General features: G+C 46.8%; 1 protein-coding gene across 2 annotated transcripts in view; it reads left to right on the top strand.

Annotated features, from left to right (window-relative positions):
* The window catches only part of Nup210 (nucleoporin 210), a 102,671-nt gene that overhangs the window by 13,029 nt on the left and 66,002 nt on the right, over positions 1–23,640 (top strand). For both annotated transcript variants that reach the window (XM_031382575.1, XM_031382574.1), the window contains exons 2-6: positions 913–1,049; positions 4,096–4,227; positions 14,519–14,615; positions 16,757–16,907; positions 18,606–18,738. In XM_031382575.1, the coding sequence (XP_031238435.1) occupies positions 913–1,049; positions 4,096–4,227; positions 14,519–14,615; positions 16,757–16,907; positions 18,606–18,738 (650 nt within the window). The remainder of the gene's footprint in view (positions 1–912; positions 1,050–4,095; positions 4,228–14,518; positions 14,616–16,756; positions 16,908–18,605; positions 18,739–23,640) is intronic.

The following is a 23,640-nucleotide window of genomic DNA, read 5'->3' as shown; positions in this document are numbered from 1 at the left end:
TGAAAATATTACATAGAGGGCTGGTGAGATGGCTCAGCGGTTAAGAGTACCTACTGCTCTTCTGGAGGTCATGATTTCAAATTCCAGCAATCACATGATGGCTCACAACCATCCATAATGAGAAACAAATAAAGAACCTATGTGCCGGAGTGAGCTGGGGCTGGAGTGAGCAGGGCTGGAGCAAGAGGGAGAAAGGGAAGGGGGAAAAAAAAAGGAAATATTACATAGAAAATTCTAGAAATAAACCACTCAATTAATAGGTTTTAAATAGCTTTGATTATGATCTTGTTATAACTTGTATTTTATTACTTTACCACTCTTCTTTTTGTTTTGTTTTTGTTTTTTTGAGACAGGGTTTCTCTGTGTATCCCTGGCTGTCCTGGAACTCACTCTGTAGACCAGGCTGGCCTTGAACTTAGAAATCGCCTACCTCTGCCTCCCAAGTGCTGGGATTAAAAGTACGCACCACCACTGCTCGGCCTACATTACCACTCTTAATCTCTTTCTGGACCTAATGTGTGTGTATGGAGGCATAGATAGAGGCTGCAGTGGTTTCAGGGGTCCTCTGGAGTCTTGGGCCTGCCCCCTGAGGTGAGGAGGCCTTGTGCAGTCCCCATGGAGAAATCGCAGATGGTGACTATTGAATGCCAAGGCTGTGTCCAGGTACCCAGTGTCTGGCTTGGTTTGCCTAATGGGGGCTGTGTGCCATGACTCAGGCCCTCAGGTTGCAGAACTCTGATTCTGGAAGGCTTGGCTTGGCTTCTTTCCTTCTGTTTTTCTGTTAGGTTATGTATGGGGTTCCCCATCTCTGTTCTGTGTTTCATTCTAACAGATTCTCAGGTAGAAGCCTCTTCTGGCTTCTGTGTCTTGCAGTATGGTTCCAGGGAGTGATCTTTCCTCTTTTCACTGCAGGTCATCCACCCGGCCAGAGGTAGCCAGCATAGAGCCATTGGGCTCCGGTGAACAGCAGTGCTCCCAGAAGGCAGTGGTGCAGGCCCGCTTGACCCAGCCAGCCCGCCTGACCAGCATCATCTTTGCAGAAGACATCAGTAAGGGCTTTATGGGGGATCCTTGGTGGGGTTATGAGACAGGGAAACACCCCTTGAGACCTCTACCCGGGGTCTAGGAAGCATCCTTTCTGGTTTTTCCTCACTGAGACTGACTTTCTAAACTCACAAATTAGTATTCGTTACCTTAGATGCTCCTAACTGGTGTCAAATCAAAATGGAAAAAATTGACCTAGTATAGGAAACCATGTCTTTTCGTTCCCCATATTTGATTCATTATATTGTAGATGTGGAGTACAGTTTCCCTCAGGATCCATGGTGGATTGGTTCCCGTGTCCCCTGGGATGCTATACTTCTGGGATCAGTCAAGTGGTCTGTTACAGTGCTGGCTTAGAACTGTTTGCTGTATTCCTAAACCATCTTAGACAACACGCAATGCGTCATGTGTTGCAATGCTCTGCAGATCATCAGACAACACGCAATGCGTCATGTGTTGCAGTGCTCTGCAGATCATCAGACCGTGTGGTTTAAGGGGTAATGACAAGATGTGAATGCTCAGTACAGAGGATTTTTCCTGAGTGTATGGTTGCTGGAGTGTGCGTTTGTGAATTCACAGATACAGATACAGAAGGCCAACTGAACCTAGACAGCATGTAACCTTCTCTGTTATGCTCCCTGCACTGTGATGGGATGATTTCCATTTTACTATGTTTATTATTAGTATTTTTCAGCAGTGCAGAAGTTGAACCCAGGGCCTTGTGTGTGTAAGGAAGTCCTGGATCACTGAAATACGTGTTCAGCCTCTGCTAGGAATTATTCCTTTATAAATTCTTTATCTTATTTATATGTACATGTATGTTTTGTGTATATATCATTGAGGCTAGAAGAGGACGTTTGATCCCCAGAGCTGGACTTACAGGGAGTTGTGAGACAGCTCATACCCAAGTCATCTCTTCAACCCCATATTTTAAATGCTGAACACTATTCTTTTTTTCCTTTTTTGAGGTGGGGGTCTTACTGTATTCTTGACTGTCCTGGAATTCCCTGTGTAAACTAGTACACCAGGTTGGCTTTGAACTCACAGAGATCCACTTGTCTCTGCTTCCCAAGTGCTAGGATCAAAGGCATGTGTCCAGCCTGCTGAGTACTGTTTTTAACAGGAGGCCATCTCACAGGCATTCCCGCATGTTAAACATTTAGAGTGTTTACTTTCAGTTCAGTGTTAGGAATGCTAGTTTTATGGACAGAACAGCTTGGGCTTATTTAGCCATTTCTTACCTACCATAGATTCCCAGTTTTGCTGGGTCACAGCATATACATTTTATTGCTTTTTAAATTATATTTTAATCATGTGTATGATGTGTGTTGTGTGTTTGTGTATGCATGTGAGTGCTGGTGCTCATGAGAGGCTTCAGATCCCCCTGGAGCTGGAGTTGCAGGTGGTTGGGGGACATCTGACATGGTTGTGTCCTTAGGAAGAATAGGCTGTGTGCTACAAATGGCTCAGGCCTCCATCTAGCCCATAGTTTTTGTTTTGAGGTGGGTCCAGTCTGCCCCTGAACTACTAGACCCTAGCAGTCCTACTGTCTCCGTCCCAGAGTAGCTGGGACTATAGGTGTATACACAATGATGTGTTTATAAAAAGACAAAGAGGTATAAGAGTATGTTCTATGGGGGTGTAGTGAGGTATGGGGAAGGGGTTGTCTTAGTGGGCCTGTGCTGAGGCATCCATTCCCCCTCAGGGACCAGCCACATGACAGTATAGTATAGAATAGAGTTTATTCAGGGCATGGGGAGGGGAGTTAAGAGGGTAGTAGAGGCAGAGACAGGCAGAGAGAGGGAGTAGAAAAGTAGAAGCTGTGTGGCCATGAGCACTCGGAGAGAGGGGGAGGGGAGGGGGAGTAGAAGAGCTCAAGTAGGCAAGAGAGAAGCAAGCAGGAAGCAAGAGTAAGAGAGAGAGGAGTGGGAAAGCAGCCCCTTTTATAGTGGGCCAGACCTATCTGGCCTGGGTTGCCGGGTGACTGGGGTGGAGTTTAGACAGAATGCTAACACACAACACCTTATTGAGCACAACAATATAAAAAAATTTAAGGCTTTTGATACATGGGTTAATACAGATAGAACAAATGTTTCTATCTGGTGCCTGGAGAATGGTCAGAGTAAGTAGTAATATAGACAGTTGTCCTCACTCAAGAGGGTTCTCCAGGTTGTTTATCCGTCTTATTTGTGAAAAGTCTGTGCATGGGCTGCAGAGATGGCTCAGCACTTAAGAGCACTGACTGCTCTTCCAGAGGTTCTGAGTTCAATTCCCAGCAACCACATGGTGGCTCACAACCATCTCTAATGGGATCTGATGTCCTCTTTTGGTGTGTTTGAAGACAGCTACAGTGTACTCATAAATGAAATAAATAGGTCTTTAAAAGAAAAAATAAAGTCTGTGCATATATGCATGCATCCCGCTTGTAATATACTGGATAGCCTTATAGAAGGTTGATGCAAATAAAACAGGGAAGCCAGGGAAATGGCTGCACAAACCCAGAGACTTGAGTTCCATCCCCAGAATTCGAGTAAAGGAGGACAGAGAGGACTGGCTCCACAGAGCTGTCCCTGGTCCCGTGTCCCCACATGTGTGCTGTGCTAAAGCAGCCTCCCCACCCACCATCCACACAGTAATAAGTAAATAAAAATTTTCAGAAAAGCCAAACAAATCCCAAAAGAACAATTACAAGGAGCAAGCAGCAGTGTGAGTCCTGCTCTTGGTGCACAGGCAGAAGCTGTGCGTTTGTCACTTCCCTCCGTGCCTGAGGACAGGCACCTGACACAGGACAGCCTGAGCACAGCTACCTTTTCCTGGAGGAATTTTTTCTCACACAGCTTTAACTGTAGGTTCACAAAGAGACGATGAGAAAGCCAGTCTTCCTGTCTGGGTGGCTGTGTTAGCTACCAGAATGTACATACCGCTTGCTCTCAGGGTGAATTGGGTTCCTGTTGTGGTGTGTCGGGTTCTTGGTTACTGTAGTCAGTGCCACTGGAGGTGGGACAGTGGCTGGGCACCATTCTCAGTGCTGTTCTTCTTTGTCCCCTGCAGCTTCAGGGCAGGTGCTGCGCTGCGATGCCATTGTTGACCTCATCCACGGCATTCAGATCGTCTCTACCACCCGTGAGCTCTACCTTGAGGACTCTCCGCTGGAGCTGAAGATCCAGGCTCTGGACTCAGAAGGTGACTGCACCCGAAGCCCTTTGGCAGGCTTCATTCTTGCCCATAGCTCGGTTGCTGCGTCTTCTCATGACTACCTGCTGTTCTAGCCAGAAAGGGAAAGTCACTGCCAAGGGAGCAGTAGAGGGGGAAGAAGCTTTCTCTGAGGTGGCTGAGTCCCCTGGTGGCATAAAGCCTCACCCACACCTCATGCTCACAGGCTCGATAGCCCGGCCTGTGTGTACAGGCCTTAGCTGCCTCTGGGAGTAGGTATAGTGCCCAAGCTCCATGCAGGAGCTGACATCTGGGCAGTGGTGGAATTGGAAGAGCTGCCCACAGAGGTAATGACCATATTGGGCAGCAGGAACCCTTCCCCCTGCTCTGTTTCTAGGCTGGTTTTGATTTCGTAAGCACTCCAGACCTCTAAACAGGTGCGCAGATGAGGGCACCTGTGGGCTGCTGCCTCAGTGTATTGGTGTTACTTCTTTTTTTTTCAAGCAAATGAATACTTTTATTAACATGTAAGATTTTGTTTTCAACATGGTAAGGGTTTTGACCTCAAATGCTTATCAGGTCTGCCACTCATACATTTATAGCTTGACTACATACGAACCTTGAAGACGCCTCTTCCTTGAAGTTTTGGGTCCACTGCAGGTTTTCCTTCCCAGCCCACAAAGGGTATTGCAAGGATCTTTCATTTTATGCCCAGGATCTCCTCAAATATATGGGGATACCAACTTGTACAGACTAACAAGACCTCATCTCCCATACTGGGTTCCATTTCATTTAGAAATGAGTTAGGCTGTCCCAATAAACTCATCAGACAGGTTACAATAGATAGTGTAGCACATAAAATTTAAATTTTGCACAAAATATATCTCTCCTCCTTTGGTCTCACACAGAAATTAAAGTCCCCCAATAGGAACAATACTATTCTCCGACCCTTCTCCCAGGTCGTCAGTCCTAGCCATGTAAGGCCCATCCACAGTCCCAGATGAAGTCTGGTCCCTTTTTCTGCCATTGCTGCATCGAGTCTTCTAGAATTAACACAGCTCCTTCGGAACTTTCAGAGGCAGTGAGCTCCAACTCCGAGTCTCAAGTGTCACAGGGACCCAAAGTTCTGGGAGCTATCAGGTCTTGGTGTTACTTCTTGACTGGTATGGATAGTGACTGGCTCTAGCGTGGGGTTCTTGTGTGTGGCTTTGTCTGGTGGTAGGCAGACTGTCAGGGCTGGAGGCTCACTTCTTGGAAGGAGCAAGAGAAGTTTGTTGTTCATCTTGTTATAGTTGTGACAAACACCTGGGATAAATAAGTTAAGAATGGGATATTCTTATTTTGATGTGTATTTTTAGAGGTTCCAGCCCATGTCTTTGGGCCCATGGCTTGGCCGAGCATCGTGGTGGGCGCTTTAGTCATAGGAGACTGCTCACCTTCTAGCAGCCAGGAAACCAAGAGGTGGAAGGAGTGGGCTCCGGATAATCCCCTTCAAGCCCTTGTCCCTGTTGATGTAACTTCTGACCAGGTCAGCTCAGTTAGTCAACAGGTTCTCCGGGGAGGAAGTGAGGATTAAAAAGATAAAAGACGATTAGACAACACTGTAGCATGACCCCAGCCAGTTCTGAGGCTGAAGTGGGTTTATTTATTTTTTTTTCTAGTCTGTTTTTATATCATTCAAGGTACCTAGAAAGAATATGGTCAGTCCTAAGTCATAAACAAAGTAGTTAAGGAACAAAGAAGGTAGTTATAAACAAAGTAGTTAGTTAAGGAAGCATAGCCGGGTAGGTCCCATGATTACAGTATTCAGGGTCTTAACAAGACCCATCAAGATACAAAGAACTCAGGTCCTCAGCTGTATTCATTTTGAGCCTACTTCCAAGTCCTAGCCCAAAATCAAATTCCTGCCTGAGGCCTACTTCTCTGTCCTGGACCAGTGTCAAATTCCTGCCAGGTTTCTAGAAGTGGCTCCAGAAGTTCTCCCCATTCTCCCTACTAGGCCCCAATTGCTTAAAAGTGTGCCACTTCCCAGGAGCACAGCACCATGGCTGTTAACAAAACCTTCAGTGCATGGTCTTCTAACAGATGCCCCAGATCCTTGGGCTGTGGGAATACACCCGTAAATAAACAAGGTATGTGCATGGAATAAACGGCCCATGTTGGAAAATCCGGAATCTGAAATGTGTTCAGTCTTGGGCTCCTTGAGACACTTGGAAGAGTCTATGTAAATATCCCCAGATCTGAAAACTACAAGATCAGAATCACCTCCAGTCCAAACATCTTCAGGTCATGATTGTTTATAAAGCGTGGGGGACAGTAGAGCTGGGAAGAAGAGCCAGGGGACAGCAGAGTGGGTGCGCAGGCTGCAGTTTGACAGCTCTATCAAGGAAGGCATGATGCCAAGGTGAGTAGTGAGATTGTGGGTTGACCAGCCATGGGTGTACACTGGGGTAGGTGGGGCAGGTGTGTAGTTGCCTTGTAGCTGAACCAGAATCTAAGCTGTAACCTGGCTCTAGGAGTCCTGCTTTGGATCAGAAGTAGGCCATCTTGTCCTGTGATGGGCTGCATAGTGAATATGACCAAGAGTCTCTGGGTGTATGTCTCTGTCACGTCTTTTCACCCGGGATCTTATTGCTCCAAGAAGCCATCAATGAGTGGATGGGTCCTGACAAAACTTTATTTATGCTGGGTAGTAGTGGCACATGCCTTTAATCCTTGAACTTGGGTGGCAGAGGCAGGTGGATTTCTGAGTTCGAGGCCAGCCTGGTCTACAGAGTGAGTTCCAGGACAGCCAGGGTTATACAGAAAAACCCTGTCTTGAAAAACAAAAAACAAACAAAAGAAAAGCAAAAAACTTTATTTATGGGGGCTGGAGCGATGGCTTAGTGGTTAAGAGCACTGACTGCTCTTCTAGAGGTCCTGAGTTCAATTCCCAGCAACCACATGGTGGCTCACAACCATCTGTAATGGGATCTGATGCCCTCTTCTGGTGTGTCTGAAGATAGCTACAGTGTACTCATATAAATAAAGTAAATCTTAAAAAACAAAACAAAACTTTATTTATAAAAGCAGGAGGGGCCATACTTGCTCTAAGGACTATAGTTTGCTAACCCCTGCTCTTTTTCTACTTGAAGGTATTTAAAAGATTTTTTTCTACTGAGATTTATATGCATTAATTCACCTTGTTTTAATTTTTTAAAATTTATTTTATGTGTATGAGTGTTTGCATGCATGTATGTGCACCATATGTGTGTATTACCACAGAGTCCAGAAGTGGGCTCTGACCACCTGGAACTGGAGTTACAGCCCTAGCCTCCACATAGGGGATGGAATAAAACTTGGACCTCTGCAAGAGCAGCAAGTGTTCTTAACCACTGAGCCATCTCTCCTGACCTAATTCACCTTTTTGAGAAGTGGGTTTTGACTTAAGTCACAACATTGTACCATCATCATTGTGTCACTGTCTAATTTTAGAACCTTCCCACCAGTGCAGAAGGAAACCCAAACCTGTGAGTGCTTACTGCCAGCTCGACCGTAGCCCAGCCCCTGGCGCCCCACTCCCACAGCCAGCTTTCTGTCTGCCTTTCTTGCTCTGGACTTTTCCTGGAAGTGTGGTTATACGGCGCAGCTACAGTCTTCTGACTGTCACCTTTCACTCCCACTAAGCCTGGTGCTTCCAGTTTGTGCGTTTAGTACCTGTGACAGCAGTTTGTTCTTATTATCAGTAGCACTCCACTGTGTGGACAAACAGCTGTTTCTCCAGCCGTCAGCTGATGGAATTTTGGGTTTCCACTTTGCAGAGCTTCTATGTAAACGTGTTTTAGGTTCTTTGGAGTAAGTGTGGATGAGTGGGTCTGGAGAGATGGCTTAGTGGTTAACAGCATTGGATGCTCTTGCAGAGGACCTGGGTTTGATTCCCAGTACTCACATAGCAGCTTACAACCACCTGTAACTCCAAGTCCAGAGAGTCTAACACCCTTTTCCAGCTTCCTTGGGACACTAGGTCCACATTTGTACACATAAGTGAATCTTTAAGAAGCAGCTGAGTGATGCACTTTCTGACTGGCTTTCCTCAGCCAGACATGCTTGCCTTTGTTGTCTACTTTAGTGCGTGAACTTGACCCTGGTAAGCTTTGAGGACTTCACTGTCTGAGAAGGGTTCCTGGCGTTACTCGGCACTAGCTCTGCACCTTAACAGATGTCCTGCGGGAGCCTGTGGGTGCCAGCCCCTGTGCTAGGCCATAAGCAAGTTGGGTAATGCCCATTGCTCAGACAAGGAAGCTGTGGTAACTTCCCTGGGGTGACGGGGCCCACAGGTGGCAGAGTATGCTGCAGCTTGCTCCTGCTGCAGTACTTTTCCTGGCTGTTGGCAGCTCTCTGCACTCTGCATAGACCATCTGCCTGCTGTGCTCTCAGTGTGATTTGCCTGCCTGAAACTCTGTCTTCAGAGTATGTCTGCACAAGAGTGATGGCCCCTTTAAGAGATGGTTCAGTCATAAGAGGGACCAAAGCTGTTCTTGATGGATTAGCCTAGTTATTCTTGTTTTGTTCAGTATATACCTGGGTAGGTCAGCCATTTGCCTGCCTGTCCTTCTGTGTCTTAAAGATTTATTTATTTATTATATGTAAGTACACTGTAGCTGTCTTCAGATGCACCAGGCGAGGGCATCAGATCTCATTATGGGTGGTTGTGAGCCACCATGTGGTTGCTGGGATTTGAACTCATGACCTTCCGAAGAGCAGTCGGTGCTCTTCCCAGCTGAGCCATCTCACCAGCCCCTCGTTCTGTGTCTTAATTAGGGTTTCCATTGCTGAGAAGAGACACCATGACCAAGGCAACTCTCATAAGGACAACATTTAATTGGGGCTGGCTTACAGGTTCAGAGGTTCAGTCCATTATCATCATGGCAGGAAGCATGGCAGCATCCAGGCAGGCATGGTGCTGGAGAAGGAGCTGAGTGTTCATCTTGATACAACTATAGCCAGGAGAGGACTGATTTCCAAGAAGTTAGGAGGAGGGCCTCAAAGCCCACCCCCACAGTGACATAATTTCCTTCATTGAGACCATACCTACTCCAAAAGGCCACACTTCTTAATAGTCCTGCTCCCTTCCCTGGGCTAAGCATATTCAAACCCCACATTCTGTATTCTCACTACATTTATAATGCTATTAAGCAGGTGTTATGAATCAGGCTCATATGTAGCCCAGGCTGACCTTTATCTAACTCTCGATGAGATAGATAAAGGATGACCTTCAATTTCAGCCCTTCTTCCTTTTGCCTTTTGCTTCTTGCCTATTGGGTGATAGAATTATAAGCATGTTGTATCACACCTGGTTTTCTGTGGTTCTGGGATTCAAACCAAGAACTTCAGACATGCCAGTCAAGTACTGTAGGAGCCAGATCTCTGCTCACTCATGATGCATCTTGACATGAGGTCTTCACTAGATGTGATAACCTAATTTTGCACATCCATCCTCTTGGTATCTTTAGCATTCTACTATGAGTAAATACCTGAGGCAATCAGCTTTGAAAGAAGAAAGGTTTCCTTTGGCTTATAGGTTCAGAAGTTTCAGTACATGGTTGTTTGACCCTATTGCTTTCCAGTATCCCATGCAATGGCATGCCTCCACTTTCAATGGTGCCACAGGCTAGTGACCAAGTTGTCTTTGGGATGTCACACTCTGTCTTAGATGTATTATATTTTAGGAGCTGAAAATGAACCGAGACAAGACTTCTTAAATGCTCTCCTCCTGCAGCCCTTTGTTCCCTGCAGATTTTATGTGGTCTCAGTGGATAAGAACCTAAAGTAGGCATCAAGTTAGATTTTTACTCAGAGTAAATTATGCATTTATTTTAAAACAATTGCTTTTGTATTCATATAGTTTTACTATTTATTAGAGAGTAAAGCAGATTTGCATACTCACAAGATGCGTGTTTGCTCTCTTTTACAAAAAGAGTTAAATCCCAGCAGGGTTTTTTGATACTGTGTGACACAGAGTGTCTGCTGTACTTTTCAGAGCTGATGAATATTTTGATTTTTGAGGTCTCGGAGCTGAGAATGCCGCTTTTCATAAATACATAGTGCAAGATAGGAGAAATGCATTTCGGGATATTTCAGGATTCCCAAACCAAAACTTACATACCGGTTTCCTGTGCAAGTTCAGTTGGCAACAGCTGTGTTTTGTGGTAAGGGAGAGATTGAGGCCAGTCTTATAACTCAGGGTGGCCTCAAACTCACTGTGGCTGAGGATGTCTTGTGTTCCTGGTCTTCCTGCCTCTACTGTACAGATGCTGGGGTTCTAGGCATCTCCCACTGGGGCTACCCTCGTGGAGCAGTTTTTAAAAAAAAAAATTAAAAACAATATAACAAGATAATTTGGTATGTGCTAAGGAGAGTCAGGAAAATATGGAAAGTTCTTGTTTTTCTTACTTAAACAATTATGATACTTTTAAGAGCAGAAACCTTTGTACATAAAGTAAAAACACTGCATTTATAACACATAGTGGTCTGAGATCTGAGCATGATGACAGTGCAAAGTGCTCATTAGGCAGGTGGATTGCTGTGAGTTCAACACTAGCTTGGTCTATACAGGAAACAAAACAGAAGCTCACCAAAGTCCACATGTTGCATATTCAGAACCTAGACCGTAGTAAAGTTGTGTGGCTCAACATGTGATGTTACACATTTGAGTTTTCACTATTTTCTGCTCGCTGCCCCCATGTAGAAATGTTTCACCATTGTATTTTTTGTGGACCCCCACACTCAGTCATGGTGACAACCCATGGTTTAAGAGCTGGGGATGTTGCTAGCAGTGTGCTTCCAGAATTATTCCCCATCCCTCATGTGCCACGTACATCAGTGAACTGTAACTGAGCATGCTCCAGGTGCCCAGAGTACCCCCTCCCTGTGCTTGCACTTTTGGGATGGAGGGCCTAGGTCCAAGTCTCTGCTGTCAGAAGCCCTGCATCCTCTAGGCCTTCCTGCTCAGGTGTTCCTCCTCCCTGGCTTCCCAGGTGGAATTTTCTCTTTTCTGCCGACTTCTCTCAACCCTTACTGGCCTTGGTGTTCAGGACTTGTTTTATTTGTTGAGCTTAGCGCTTGGCTTTATTCTTCTGGCTGCTTCTGGACTTTGGAGCCTGTGAACATTGGACATGTAGTTATTCATTTGAGTTGCATGTTTTTCTGTGGCCCTCCTGGTACCAGGACAGAAGTGGTTTGTCCTCTGGAGTCTGAGTTCCTGGGTCTCTTGGTTTGTAGCTCTTGGTGGTGAGGTTTTGGGGTTGAGGGCTCTGTGGGTGGCAAGGATGCAGCACCCTGAATCGCTAAGGCACCACACAGTGGGTGCTCACAGCTACTTCTCCAATGGAGAAGGAAGCAAGGCTTCTGGCCTGGTCTGCTCCCCACCCCAGCATGTCACTCTTGGGTGTATTTGCTTGGTGCTGCTTTCCTCACTCTCCCTACTTGGAGGACTCTGGGCCATGGCAGGGAGCCGTAATATTCCTGTGGCTTAGTTTGTTAGGAGTAGTTAATCTCCACTCTGCCCATGGCATAGGTTTATATGGGGCAGTGTGCTCAGAAGGAGCCAGGTTTGCCTTCATGCTCAACTCCTGCTCTCTGGAAGACTGTAATTGTGGACTCTGGTGGAACAGTGGCGTGTGTTCTGGTGACATGGAGCCTTAGCAATTCAGGTGCTATATCCTTGCCACTTTCATGCATCCTAGAATGGCTTCTCTGCCACCCTCCCCTGGCTCCTGGTTTCCTGGGTCCTCCTGTTTCCTTTTCTCATTATGAACCATTTCTTCCCTTTACCTATGGCAGTCTAGGTAGGGAGAGTTGGTGCATGTGCAGGGTAGGGCCATCCATCTAGGAAGGAGAGATGTGACTTGAGCTCTCTAGAGCCCAGCCCAGGTGGGATGCAGGATGGTACAGTGGCCATCAGAGAAAGCAGTAGTTGGCTGTGCCCGGCCTGTTTGTGCCCCAAGTTGCAGGGAAGGGTTTTCAGGCCCCTCTGAGCCTCTGTTGTCACCTGGTTTAGCTCACACCCTGAGGGAGCATGTCCTCAGGTGGTTCCATACCTATCTGCACATGCAGAGAGCCTGGAAAATCACAGTCAGTTCCCCACACACATCTGAGTTAGTGAAACTTTAAGAAGCCCTTAGTTCTTCAGACTCTTGAGTCATCACATCTGTCTCCTCTTCCTCTTGTGAATGCGAGCAACTGTGGGGCAAGAAAAGAGGCTAGCAGCTGAGCCCAGGAGCCATATGTGTAGACACAGACATTCTATGAGACAGACCCCTTGAATGGCGTCTATCTTCCCTGCCCTCCTTGTAAGGCTTTCCTGCTCACTGGGGACAGTCTTTCTTTCTTAAGATTTATTTTGTATTATGTTTGTGTGTATGTGTGGGTTTGTACATGAGAGTGCGGGTGCCCCTAAGGGTCAGAACCTGGAGTTACAGGTGATTGTGAGCTACCCGATGTGGGTGCTGTGAACCAAACTCAGTTCCTCAGCCCCTGTGTAAACACAGTACGCATGGCTTTAACCACTGAGCTGTCTCTGCGGCCTGCCAGAGACGCTTCATAAACTGATCCAGTAGATGCATGCGGTGAAGTTTTTGTTCCTATTTTATAGTTGAAAGAAGGGGTCTGGATTGAGCCAAGAGGAATTCTCAGCGTATTCTTGGATATGTAAATAGCCACAGTTGAGGCGGACTGCCCACTAGGTTATCATATTGAGTGACCGGCATTGATTGTACAGCCTAAGGGGATACAGGATCATCTCCATCAGCATCCTGCAGGGTCAGTCTGCTGGGCTCTGTGGGCTCACCATGGGAAAAAGGAGATTCCTGTGGTCCCGGCTGTGTCACAGAGAAAGGCTATGAGGTGGTGTGCAGTTCATCTCCTTCCCTGTCTTATTTAGGGTTTTTATTTCTAGCAACTCTTATAAAGGAAAAAAAAATTATGGGGGCTGGCTTACAACTGTAAGTTGTTTAGTTCATTATCATCATGGTAGGAAGCATGGTGGAGTACAGGCAGACAGGGTGCTACAGAGGGGCTGAGAGGTAGGTCTACATCTGGATTGGATAGCAGCAAGAAGAAAAGTGAACACCTAGGCCTGACTTGAGCTTCTGAAACCTCAAAACCCACCCTTGGCCACACTTTCTCCAGCAAGGCCACGCCTCCGACAGTACTGCTGCCCACGAGTCTGTGAGGACCATTTTCATTGAGACCACCACACCCTCCTTCCTCTAATCTCCCCTGAGAAGTAAAGGCAAAGGCCACGTTTCTCTGGACTTTTTGCTTAGTATGGTTTTATTTGGTCTTTAAAACCAAAGATTTATTAGTGTAATCTTGATGAGTATGTATGTGCCTGCATGAGTTTACATGCTCCATCACCTGCATGCAGATGCCTGTAGAATTCAGGGGATGTCAGATCCCCTGGAATTAGAGGTTCAGACAGTTGTAAGCCACCTGATGTGGGTGCTGGGAATCAAACCTGGGTCTCCTGAAAGGACAGGCAGCATTCTTAACCTCTGAGGCATCTTTCTGTCCTCTGATTTGGGCTTTGAGATCTTGGGTGGAGAAAGTGAGATGTCAGTGTGGTTTGATTATACAGATCCTACTGTTTGATGATTTGGGTCTGCAATGTCTCTCATAGGCTCATGTTGAAGATTGCAAATGCAGGTACAGTTGCAGGTGCAGGAGCAGAAGCAGAAGTGTTCAGAGATGTGGCCTGGGGAAGGGAGGAGCTCACGAAGGATCTGGCCTTGTCAGCGGGTTGATAATTGATGGGCTTTTGAGAGGTAGTGCAAACTCAGGAGATGGACCAGGCTGAACAGGCCCTGGGGAGCATGCTCTCATGGGTTACACCTTGTCTCCATTTCCTCCCTCTGTCCTTGAGTCGTGATTCCAGTATGGTGGGAAGCTTTGCCCTGCCCTCCCTTTGTGGTCCCTGCTGTTGGGATGTACTTCCATCCTCCTGTGCCTTGAAGAGAAGCATTTTCTGTTCAGGAGATGTCAAGGAAGGGGATTATAGTTCTCAGTGGCCTCCTAAGGTGTCTACACCTACAGAGGGTTCAAGGTTAAGTGGGGAGGGACAGGCCTAGGTTCAAATCTTGGTTCAGCCTTTTATGGGAAGTAACAAGTATCATCATTCCTTTGAGCCTAAGTTTCCCCTTTCTGAAATGGAGGTCATGGTGTGCACCTTGCAGGGGTGTGGTGCTGAGCACTGTCACTGTGTGTAGTAAAAGCTGCCCTCTCCCTGTTCTAGGACCCTAGGGAACAAACTTATTTGGTTTTGCCTTTTTGAATTCTTTTACAGGGAATACCTTCAGCACCCTGGCAGGACTCGTCTTTGACTGGACAATTGTGAAGGATTCAGAGGCCAATGGGTTCTCAGACTCCCACAATGCACTACGGTAAGAGGCTCTGTCACAAGGCCTGGCTGCCTTGTAGTAGAAGCAGGAAATTGGAGGTCGTTAGGCTTGCTCTTGTCAGTAAAAAGGCCAGGGTGCCACCCAGGGTGCTTAGTGCTTACAGTGACTGATTGGGGAAGAGAGTTTAGTACCCCCCAAGCATGTGGACAAACTGACAGCCTCTGGGGCTCATTGTGGTGTGTTCTGTGGGAACTTGTTAGAGAAGTTAGGATGTCTGACTAGACAGAGAAGACACAAAACTCTAGAAGCTATCTTGGGGTACAAAGGACATGTGGGTGGCCCTATAGGGCAGTACTTCCTTGGTGAGCAAGTTATAGTGGGGTTGGGGGAGGCAAGTCCTGGCCAAGAGAACAGGCCAGAAGTGAAAACAGTTCTTAGGATAGGCTGGGTCCTCAGCATAGCATACGGACAGGCTCATAGGGAGGGGGGCTTCAGCACATCTGGACTCATTATACCCCTCCCTGGCTGCCATCTGGCCTGCCCACCTCTGACATATCCCTAGCTGGAAAGTAGACTAGGGAAACTGAGGTTTGGAGAGAGTGGGCTTGTTGGTAAGTAATAGAGTTGGCATTTGCACTCAGATCTCTGTAGATCTGCTTTATCCAGCATGGGAGCAGCTGAGCCTGTGCTAAATCAAGTGTATGTTTGTCAGAATGAAAAGTTCCTTCTGGGTCAGCAGGGTGGCTTAGTGGGCAAAGGAGCTTATCACCAAGATGACTTGAGTCCCCAGGTTATTTCATATGGTAGGAAAATTGACTCCTGCAAATTGTCCTTTGTCTTCACTTGAGCCATGACAGGAACACACACGCACACACACTTGCACTTGAGGTGGGAGTACTGGGGTGAATAAATGCAAAAGATACTTATCTTTTTAAATTTCTTTCATGAGTCATGCTTCTTACATGTAAAGCCATGGCTGAAGGCTGTCTGTTGTCTGGGGTGGCAGCGGAGGAATTCAATTTAAAACCTACAGAAAACACCAGCATAATGCAGAAAATGTTTCCCTAAATTACTTGAGGGCCTGTTGCCAGCATGATGTCCTGTCACCTTTGATTATTTTACTGTGGTTTCACTACCATTAGGATATTTTTCTTGAGTCTCTACAATAAAGTTGTCAAGAATTGGAAATTGGGGCTGGAGAGATGGCTCAGCAGATGAGAGCATTGGCTGCTCTACCAAAGAATCCAGGTTTGGTTCCCAGCGTCCATGTATCTCACAGCTTTCTGTAGCTCTAGTTCCAGGGGATCCAGCACTTTCTTCTGACCCCCACAGGCACTGCATGCATATGGTGCAGATATACATGCTGGCAGGGCACACATACAAAATAAAAATAAAAATAAATAAAATATATATTTTTTAAATCAGCAAGTTTACCCACATGCATGCAATCTTTAGACCTTACAATAATGGTAACCCAGCATCACACATTGCATGCTGTCACTTGTCTTTTTTATGTCAGCCTGGGAAAGTCTCTTGGTTTTTCTTTGACTTTTGGAGTCTTGACATTTATGAATGTGACAGTCCGGTTGGTATATGTATGATGCTAGGCAAGAGGACCCAGGTGTTATACATACTTGCTGCACTCTGTCACTGAACTACATAATTCATGATACTACACAGTGGATGATAAACCACAGCTTAGGGTGGTGCTGGGTTATCCTGTGGCAGCTGCAGATATCTCCTGCTGCTTGTTCTTGTGCAGAGCAGAGGGCTTATTGTGAATTGCAGGTTGAAAGAGAGACAAAGCAGGAACCCCATAAGCTAACCCCCTCTTGTCAGCAACAGGAGGGTTCACCATGTATGATTTATTCGCTGTGCTGATATCTGCATTACTGATGCTCTTTGAGTTGGAGCCTTGGGCTTACCTTTTAATGTGCCTTTTCCCTGTGGACCCAGCTGATGGTCTCAGATTCCAGTGAATGTCATCATATATGGGTGTTGATATAGTGCCCATTTCCAAGATCAGGAAGACGTGTTTAAGTATTGCCAAGCAGAATGATTCATGACATCAACATCCCTTATTCTAGGGTCCAGCCCTCAGTCGTAGACCCTGGTAGTGGTGAATACCACCCTGGGATCTGGGAAGTTCCATATTTAGGTCTCATGATGTGTTCCCCTTTCAGCATCCTCACCTTCTTGGAGTCTACATATATCCCACCTTCCTACATCTCAGAAATGGAGAAGGCAGCCAAGCAGGGCGACACCGTCCTAGTGTCTGGGATGAAGACCGGAAGCTCCAAGCTCAAGGCGCGAATTCAGGAGGCTGTCTACAAGGTGGGCCTGGGTTCCACTGTGCTGTCCCCACAGTAGGATAAGCATGACAGTGGATTGCAGATCTGGACTTAGGGTGTTGTGACTTCTGTATCTTTCCGTTTATTTGATTTGTGTGAGCCATGTTGCAGGGGTGGGGTTAAGACTCCAGAAGTCAGTGTCACAGTGGTCACAGCATCTGCTCTTCAGTCTTGGAGGAAGGAGGTACTCCTCACCCTGAAGCAGGTACACACCTATCATCTGAGACTCAATCCTGGGCCTCAGATGTCTCCCATGTTGTATCTCCCTGTGCTCTAGCTGAGGCCTTGAGACTGGCTCAGTAGCTAATTATGGATGGTTGCATCTCCCCACCTCTCTCTCATTACTAAAAGGCTTTTCCTGTCAGCCTTGCTTGGTAGCACCAGCCCAGAGTCCAGATCTATTAGGCTATAGAGGTGCTGAAGCAAATTATGGAGATTGAAAATGGCTGTAAATCCACCCACGAACAGTCGAGGTATATTGGCATTTCTGTCAACAAGGATCATGTCTGCCATTAGTTTTCTCCAACAATGAAAGCCACAGGCACCTGAGGAAATCTGACATCCAGGGCACACTGGATGGGAGGGCCTACATCCTGTCTCAGTCTCTCAGGTTGCTTCCCGAAGACTAGGCGGGGAAGAGACTAGGCGGTAGGAACTAATGACACATAACATTCCACCTCTCAGCTCATCCTGGACCTCTGAGTACTTATGGAGTGAGAGCTTGAGCGCTGGAGCCACAGCGTCCAAACACATTGCTCGGGGTCATCTGGTTTCCTTCTGTGTGGTTATTGTCACTTTAAATCAAGCTAGAGCATGTGTAAGGTACAGTGAGTGGTCATATGCTTTTGGCAGTGACAGTTTTGAGTGAAGTCCTGGATTCTAGGGTGTGGAGTTGCAAGGGATGTCCTTTTTCTCCACACCTCACTTCTTTATTCGTGTAGGGACATACTAAGAAGCCAAAAACAAAACAAACAACAACAAAAACTGAGTTCTGAGGCCCTAGCTGTATCTGAGCTGTGGACCTAGGATGGGCTAGTCCTAGGATCAGTTCACAGCACTGCATAGAAATAGAATAAATAGGGCTGGAGAGATGGCTTAGTGGTCAAGAACACTCACTGCTCTTGTAGAGAACCCAAGTCCAATTCCCAGGACCTATATATATCATTTGGCTCAAAAAATCTAGATACAGGGTATCTAGTTCTCTCTCAGGCCTCCATAGGCACCCATACACATGTGACCTATATACACAGAGATACAGACATGTACATGTAATTTAAAAGAAAAAATATTAAAAAACAACAACAAAAACAAACCAATGGCTTAACAGTTAAGAGCGCTTGCTGCTCTTCCATAGGGCCTAGGTTTGGTTCCCCAGCACACACATGGCAGCTCATATCCTCTGTAACTCCAGTTCCAGAGGAGTTAACATCCTCTTCTGGCCTGATTGGGAGGCATGCATGTGGTATACAGGCATGCATGCAGGCTAAACACTCAAACACATTAAAACACACACACACGCACGCACACACACACACACACACACACACACACACACACACACACACACAGGCACACACCACCATCACTGTAAAAACAAAGAACCTTTCTTACCTGCCAGTTCTATGCCCCCACTCCCCACCTCACCTCACCTCAACCTCTTTCTTCTTTTCTCTGTGCTAAGAACGTTCGCCCTGCAGAAGTGAGGCTGCTGATCTTGGAGAACATCCTTCTGAATCCAGCCTATGATGTTTACCTGCTGGTGGGGACGTCCATCCACTACAAGGTTCAGAAGATCAGGCAGGGCAAGATCACAGGTACAGCTGCGACTCGGAAGTCATGTCAGATGCTTTCTTCTTTCTTTAAAAAAAAATGGATTTTTTTATGAGTATGGGTGTCTTGCCTGAATGTGGGGATGGGAGTGGGCTCGATGCACATTCAGTACTTGAGGAGGCCAGAAGAGGGCAGTGATCTCACTGGAACTGGAGTTAGCTACTATGGTAGGTAGACGTTATGTGGGCACTGGGAACTGAACCTGGGTCCTCTCTGAAAGGAACCAGTGCTTTTAACCACTGAGCTATCCATGGCACTACACATGCTAAAATACATGACACTATAAAGTGTGTACAGACCAGGGAGTGGCATTACCTCCCTTTATAGCACTTTGTAACCATCATCACCATCCATCTCCAAAGCTTACCCATCTTCCCCAGCAGAACCAATGACCTCATTAAACACCCCCATCTCTCTCCCTTGCACCCAGTGTTCACAGACATTGTCTCATGAAGTTAACTGCTTTGCTGACCTTGGTTACATGCAGTCCTGTATGCTCATTCTGTGACTGGGCTGCCATTGACTGTACCCTCAAGATTAGTTGCTATCTACAATGTGTCAGACCACATTTTATCTGTCTGTCTGTCTCTGGACAGTTGACATGGCTCCATCTTTTGTTTGTCATGAAGAATGCTGTGGACATGGATGTGTTTTCAGCTTAGTGGCTGCTTTCAATTCTCTGCTTCGTTTAGAGCAACTGCAGAGGCATTGGCTCACATCAGACCAGGTTGTTCCACTCTGCTCTGACTGCTGAGAGAAGTTGAGCTTTGTCTTAGGTGGGCCATTCATGCCCAGGCTGTGAGGAAAGCATGATGAGCAAGAGTGGAGCTATTCTGAAAATTCGATGGTTTGGGATACATGTATTTTAGAAGGTCAGCGTAGATGGAGCTGGCTGTCTTAGCAATCCCAACTGTCTAGTTCATAGGTGTAGGTGTGTGGTGTCAAAACACAGTGATCAGAAATCTCAGGACAACTGTGCTACACTCAGGGCTGCCTCATCTAAAGGTTTTGGCCGCATGTATACACAGGTGACCACCAGAGTGGCTGGGCCACTCCTAGTGACATTGAAGAAGTATGTAGATGCTGCTACCTACAAGCAACCAAGTCATCCAGTTTCCTACATTGAGTTCTAGGTTAGGTGACAATCGTGGATGGGGACCTGAGAGGTATTGCCTCCATGAGCCACCATTGGTGTGTCTGTAGTCATCCCAGGATGGGGACTGCTTTGATCCATTTGAAGGCCCCTTCCTCCTGCTTCTGCACCCAGTTCTCTGAGAACAAGGATGGAGGGAAGCAGGCTTGTGTTTTGTGAGTGTCTGTTGTGTGCTGAGCAGGTGATATCTGTCTTTTCCTTGGTGTCCTGCCAGGGTGAGGGTACTGGACAGGAGGATATGTAGGAAGCCCAGCCTGAGGGGCTCTCAGGCTTGATTCCACCCTTGTCTCTAGGGAAGAAGCTTAGAAGGACAAGGATGGTCCCAAGACTATGATGAAGCAGTTAGAAGTGGAATGCTGTGGTCACCGATGTGGCATCCTAAGGAGGGAATATCTTGAAAGGCCAGAGAACACAAACAGGCTTGTATAAAATTCTTCGTGATGGGTGGTGGCAGCACGTGCCTTTAATCTCAGCACTTGGGAGGCTGAGGCAGGTAGATCCCTGTGAGTCTGAGGCCAGCTTGGTCTACAGAGCTAGTTCCAGGACAGCCAAGACTATGTAGAGAGACCCTGTCTCAGGAAAAACAAAATTCTATGTGAACACAGATGTTGACCAGAAATGGTGTTGCCTTGAAGGGTGAGGACCTGAAAAGGGTAAGTGACTGTCCTCTGAGCCAAGCACCTCAAATCTAGGGACATTCACCTGTGCCCCTTACAAAAGATCACCTCAGCTGGACTTGCAGTTTACACACCCCTACATATAGAGAGGAGGAAAGTGCCAGTGGGCTTCTCACCCCAGTGTCCATATGCTCCTTGCCACCCGACTGCCTTAAAATTGCATGGGCCTGCAGGAAAAGCTCCATTCCTACTGGTAAGGCTTTCCAAGTTCAACTGGCTCAGGGAGTAGTGCCCACAGCCCTGTAGGCAATTCCTCACCTATGATCTGTAAGGAAGTCAATAGACTCTTGAGAGGAGGTGGCTGCTGGTAATGATTCTCCCTGAGAAGAAGGGATTTTAGCAACAGGTGGACATTGGCAACAGTGTCTCACTAGGATCTAGCACCTCTGAAGCTCTGAGCAAGATTCTGAGAGTGCTTCCTGCTAGGACTCAACAACCCTGAGAGGTGCACTTCATGAAGACACTCTGAGTAGGCAGGGACACAGAGGAAAACCTGAAGGTCATGGAGCTATAGAGTTCAACTGAGTGTTTTTTTACTGCTGACCCTTCAAAAGGAAGTCAGAAAACCAAAAGAGTTAGTAGCTGGGCTTTCTCCCAGCAGCAAGATGGAGATGGTCTACTACACAGGATCCATGAGAGCTGAAACTGCCCAGCTCAGGAGAGGAAGGAGAGCCAACTTCACCCTTCTCTACTTCCTGACTGCTATGTGTGTGACCAAACACCTCACACTTCCACTACTGTGGCTCTTGTGTGAGCCCAAAAGTCTTTCCTTCCTCAAAGCCTTTTGCTAAGTAGCTAACATAGCAGTTTATGACCCAGAGAATTACAAAGGTCCAGAAACCTTGGAGGTTTGGTGACTCATGTTGCCCTAGAAGTTGAGGAATGAGAGCCCATGAGAGGTAATCCTAGAGCCAGACAGAGGAGAGTCCCCTGCTCTCATCAGTTGGGTCCATGCCTGGGTGATAGGTTATGGTGTTGGCCAGGCTTATAGAGGCTTCCAGATGGATGCTGGGGCAACAGCCTGCTGGCATTGGTTTACCAGGAACAGAGCCCACGGGTGGAAACGCCACCATTTTCTTCACATGGCTTTTTTGTTTGTTTGTTTGTTTGTTTTTTACTTCCAACATTGTTTTTTTGAGTGTTATTATCATGTGCAGTCATTGGAACATCCTTTAACTTCCAAAGCTGGATTTAACTATTTTGTTTGAAACTAACATCCAACTTACATTAGCTGACATTTTCTTCCACAAATTTATGAAGTCTACAAATTGGGAATTTCACAGAGACTTTCACATTAAAGAAATCTGTGCTGAGCATGATAGTGAGTGTCTCTGATCAGACCCTCAGGGGTGGAGTAGGCAGGTCATGAATATGGATGAACCTGGGGGAGAATACTGGTTCAAAGACAGCTGGGCTATGGATCAAGGCCTTTTCTCAAATATAAAAGTCTGAAGATTTGTTGAAAGTGATCAAAGAGACACTGCTTCTGAGTCAGGAGTTCTCTCTCTCTCTCTTTTTTTTTTCCCCCTGAGACAGGGTTTCTCTGTATAGCCCTGGCTGTCCTGGAACTCACTCTGTAGTTCACCAGGCTGGCCTTGAACTCAGAAATCCGCCTGCCTCTGCCTCCTAAGTGCTGGGATTAAAGGCGTGAGCCACCACCGCCCAGCTCTGAGTCAGGAATTTAAACTTATAGGTGTCTCACTGGGTGAGTGCTTTGCCTTGAGTTTGTTGGCAAAGCCTGTTGGCTGTTTGGATGACCTTTGCCTGCATCTATGTGCTCCACATGTGTTCCTGTTGCCTGCAGAGGGCAGAAGTTGGAACTGATATTATGGATGGTTGTAAACCTCCATGTAGATGCTAGGGGGAAATCCAACAAGTGTTCTTAACCATTGGAGCCAGCTCTCTTGCCCCAGAACCTTCTGGGGCGTGTGTGTGTATGTATGTGTGTGTGTGTGTGTGTGTGTGTGTGTGTGTGTGTGTGTAGTAGTTTACTGTATGGATGTTTTTGTGCATGTTTATGTACCACTGTGTGGTGCCTGGTGCCTATGGAGGCCAGAAGAGGGCGTCAGAACCCATGGAACTGGGTTACAGAAAGTTGTGAGCTACCATATGGGTGCTGAGAATGGAAATTGGGTCCTTGGGAGGAGTAGCCAGTGCTCTTAACCACTGAGCCATCTCTCCAGCCCTAACCTTTAGAACCTTCTAATACAAAAACAAAAAACAAAACCAAAAATGAACCAGAAACACAGGCTTAGCCAGCAGTGCACCTCTGAGCTTCATCCCAGCCCAACTCATTCTTCAGATTTTAATGTAATCTTTCCACAAGAGCTGTGATGGCAGTGGCTGCTGCTGCTGCTCCTGCTGGTGCTTCTGCTGCTGCTGGTGAAGGTAGTGATGGTGGTGGTGGTGGTGGTGCTGCTGCTGCTGCTGGTCATGGTGGAGGTGGTGGTGGTGGTGCTGCTGCTGCTGCTTCTGATGGTAGTGGTGGTGGTGGTCATGGTGATCGTGGTGGGTGTAGACTCCTGTGAGCCCTGTTTCTCTGTGCCTGCCCGTGTTCTGCACATTTGTGGGATGTCTGATACTAGAAGAGACTGAGGTTCTGTTGAACGTTCTGGCATTCTTTTCTCACAGTTCCATGCTGATGCTGGCTCCTGTCATGTCACTTGAAATAGGGAGTTTTCTTGCACTTTCGGATCTGGTGTCTTGCTCTATTGCCCATGTTGGCCTTGATCCTGAGTCTCATTGAATGTCAACCATCTCTTCGGTTGACGTATTACTATTAGTGACTGCAGTGTGTCAAAAATGTCTCTTCTCGTCTTCCCAGCTGGTCCCTCCTGGACCACTCACTTAGGTTCTGGAGCCTTCTGCTGTACATTGTAACCCCAATCCATGCACCAGCTTAGAGGTTTTCTCAGGTTTGTTCATGCAGAGCCCAGGAACACCAGGCTGCTGCAGTTCTCCAGCATCGCATCCTGTAAAACAGGGGTCTCAGAAACAGTAGCCATGGTCTGCCACTCCTCAAGGGAAGTCTGCAGCTTTGTCACTGTCCTGGCTAG

This window comes from Mastomys coucha, unplaced genomic scaffold, assembly GCF_008632895.1.
Source record: "Mastomys coucha isolate ucsf_1 unplaced genomic scaffold, UCSF_Mcou_1 pScaffold20, whole genome shotgun sequence".
In the NCBI taxonomy this organism is placed as follows: domain Eukaryota; kingdom Metazoa; phylum Chordata; class Mammalia; order Rodentia; family Muridae; genus Mastomys; species Mastomys coucha.
Note: the sequence above shows the minus strand (reverse complement) of the source record. Positions and strands in the feature narration are given on the sequence as shown.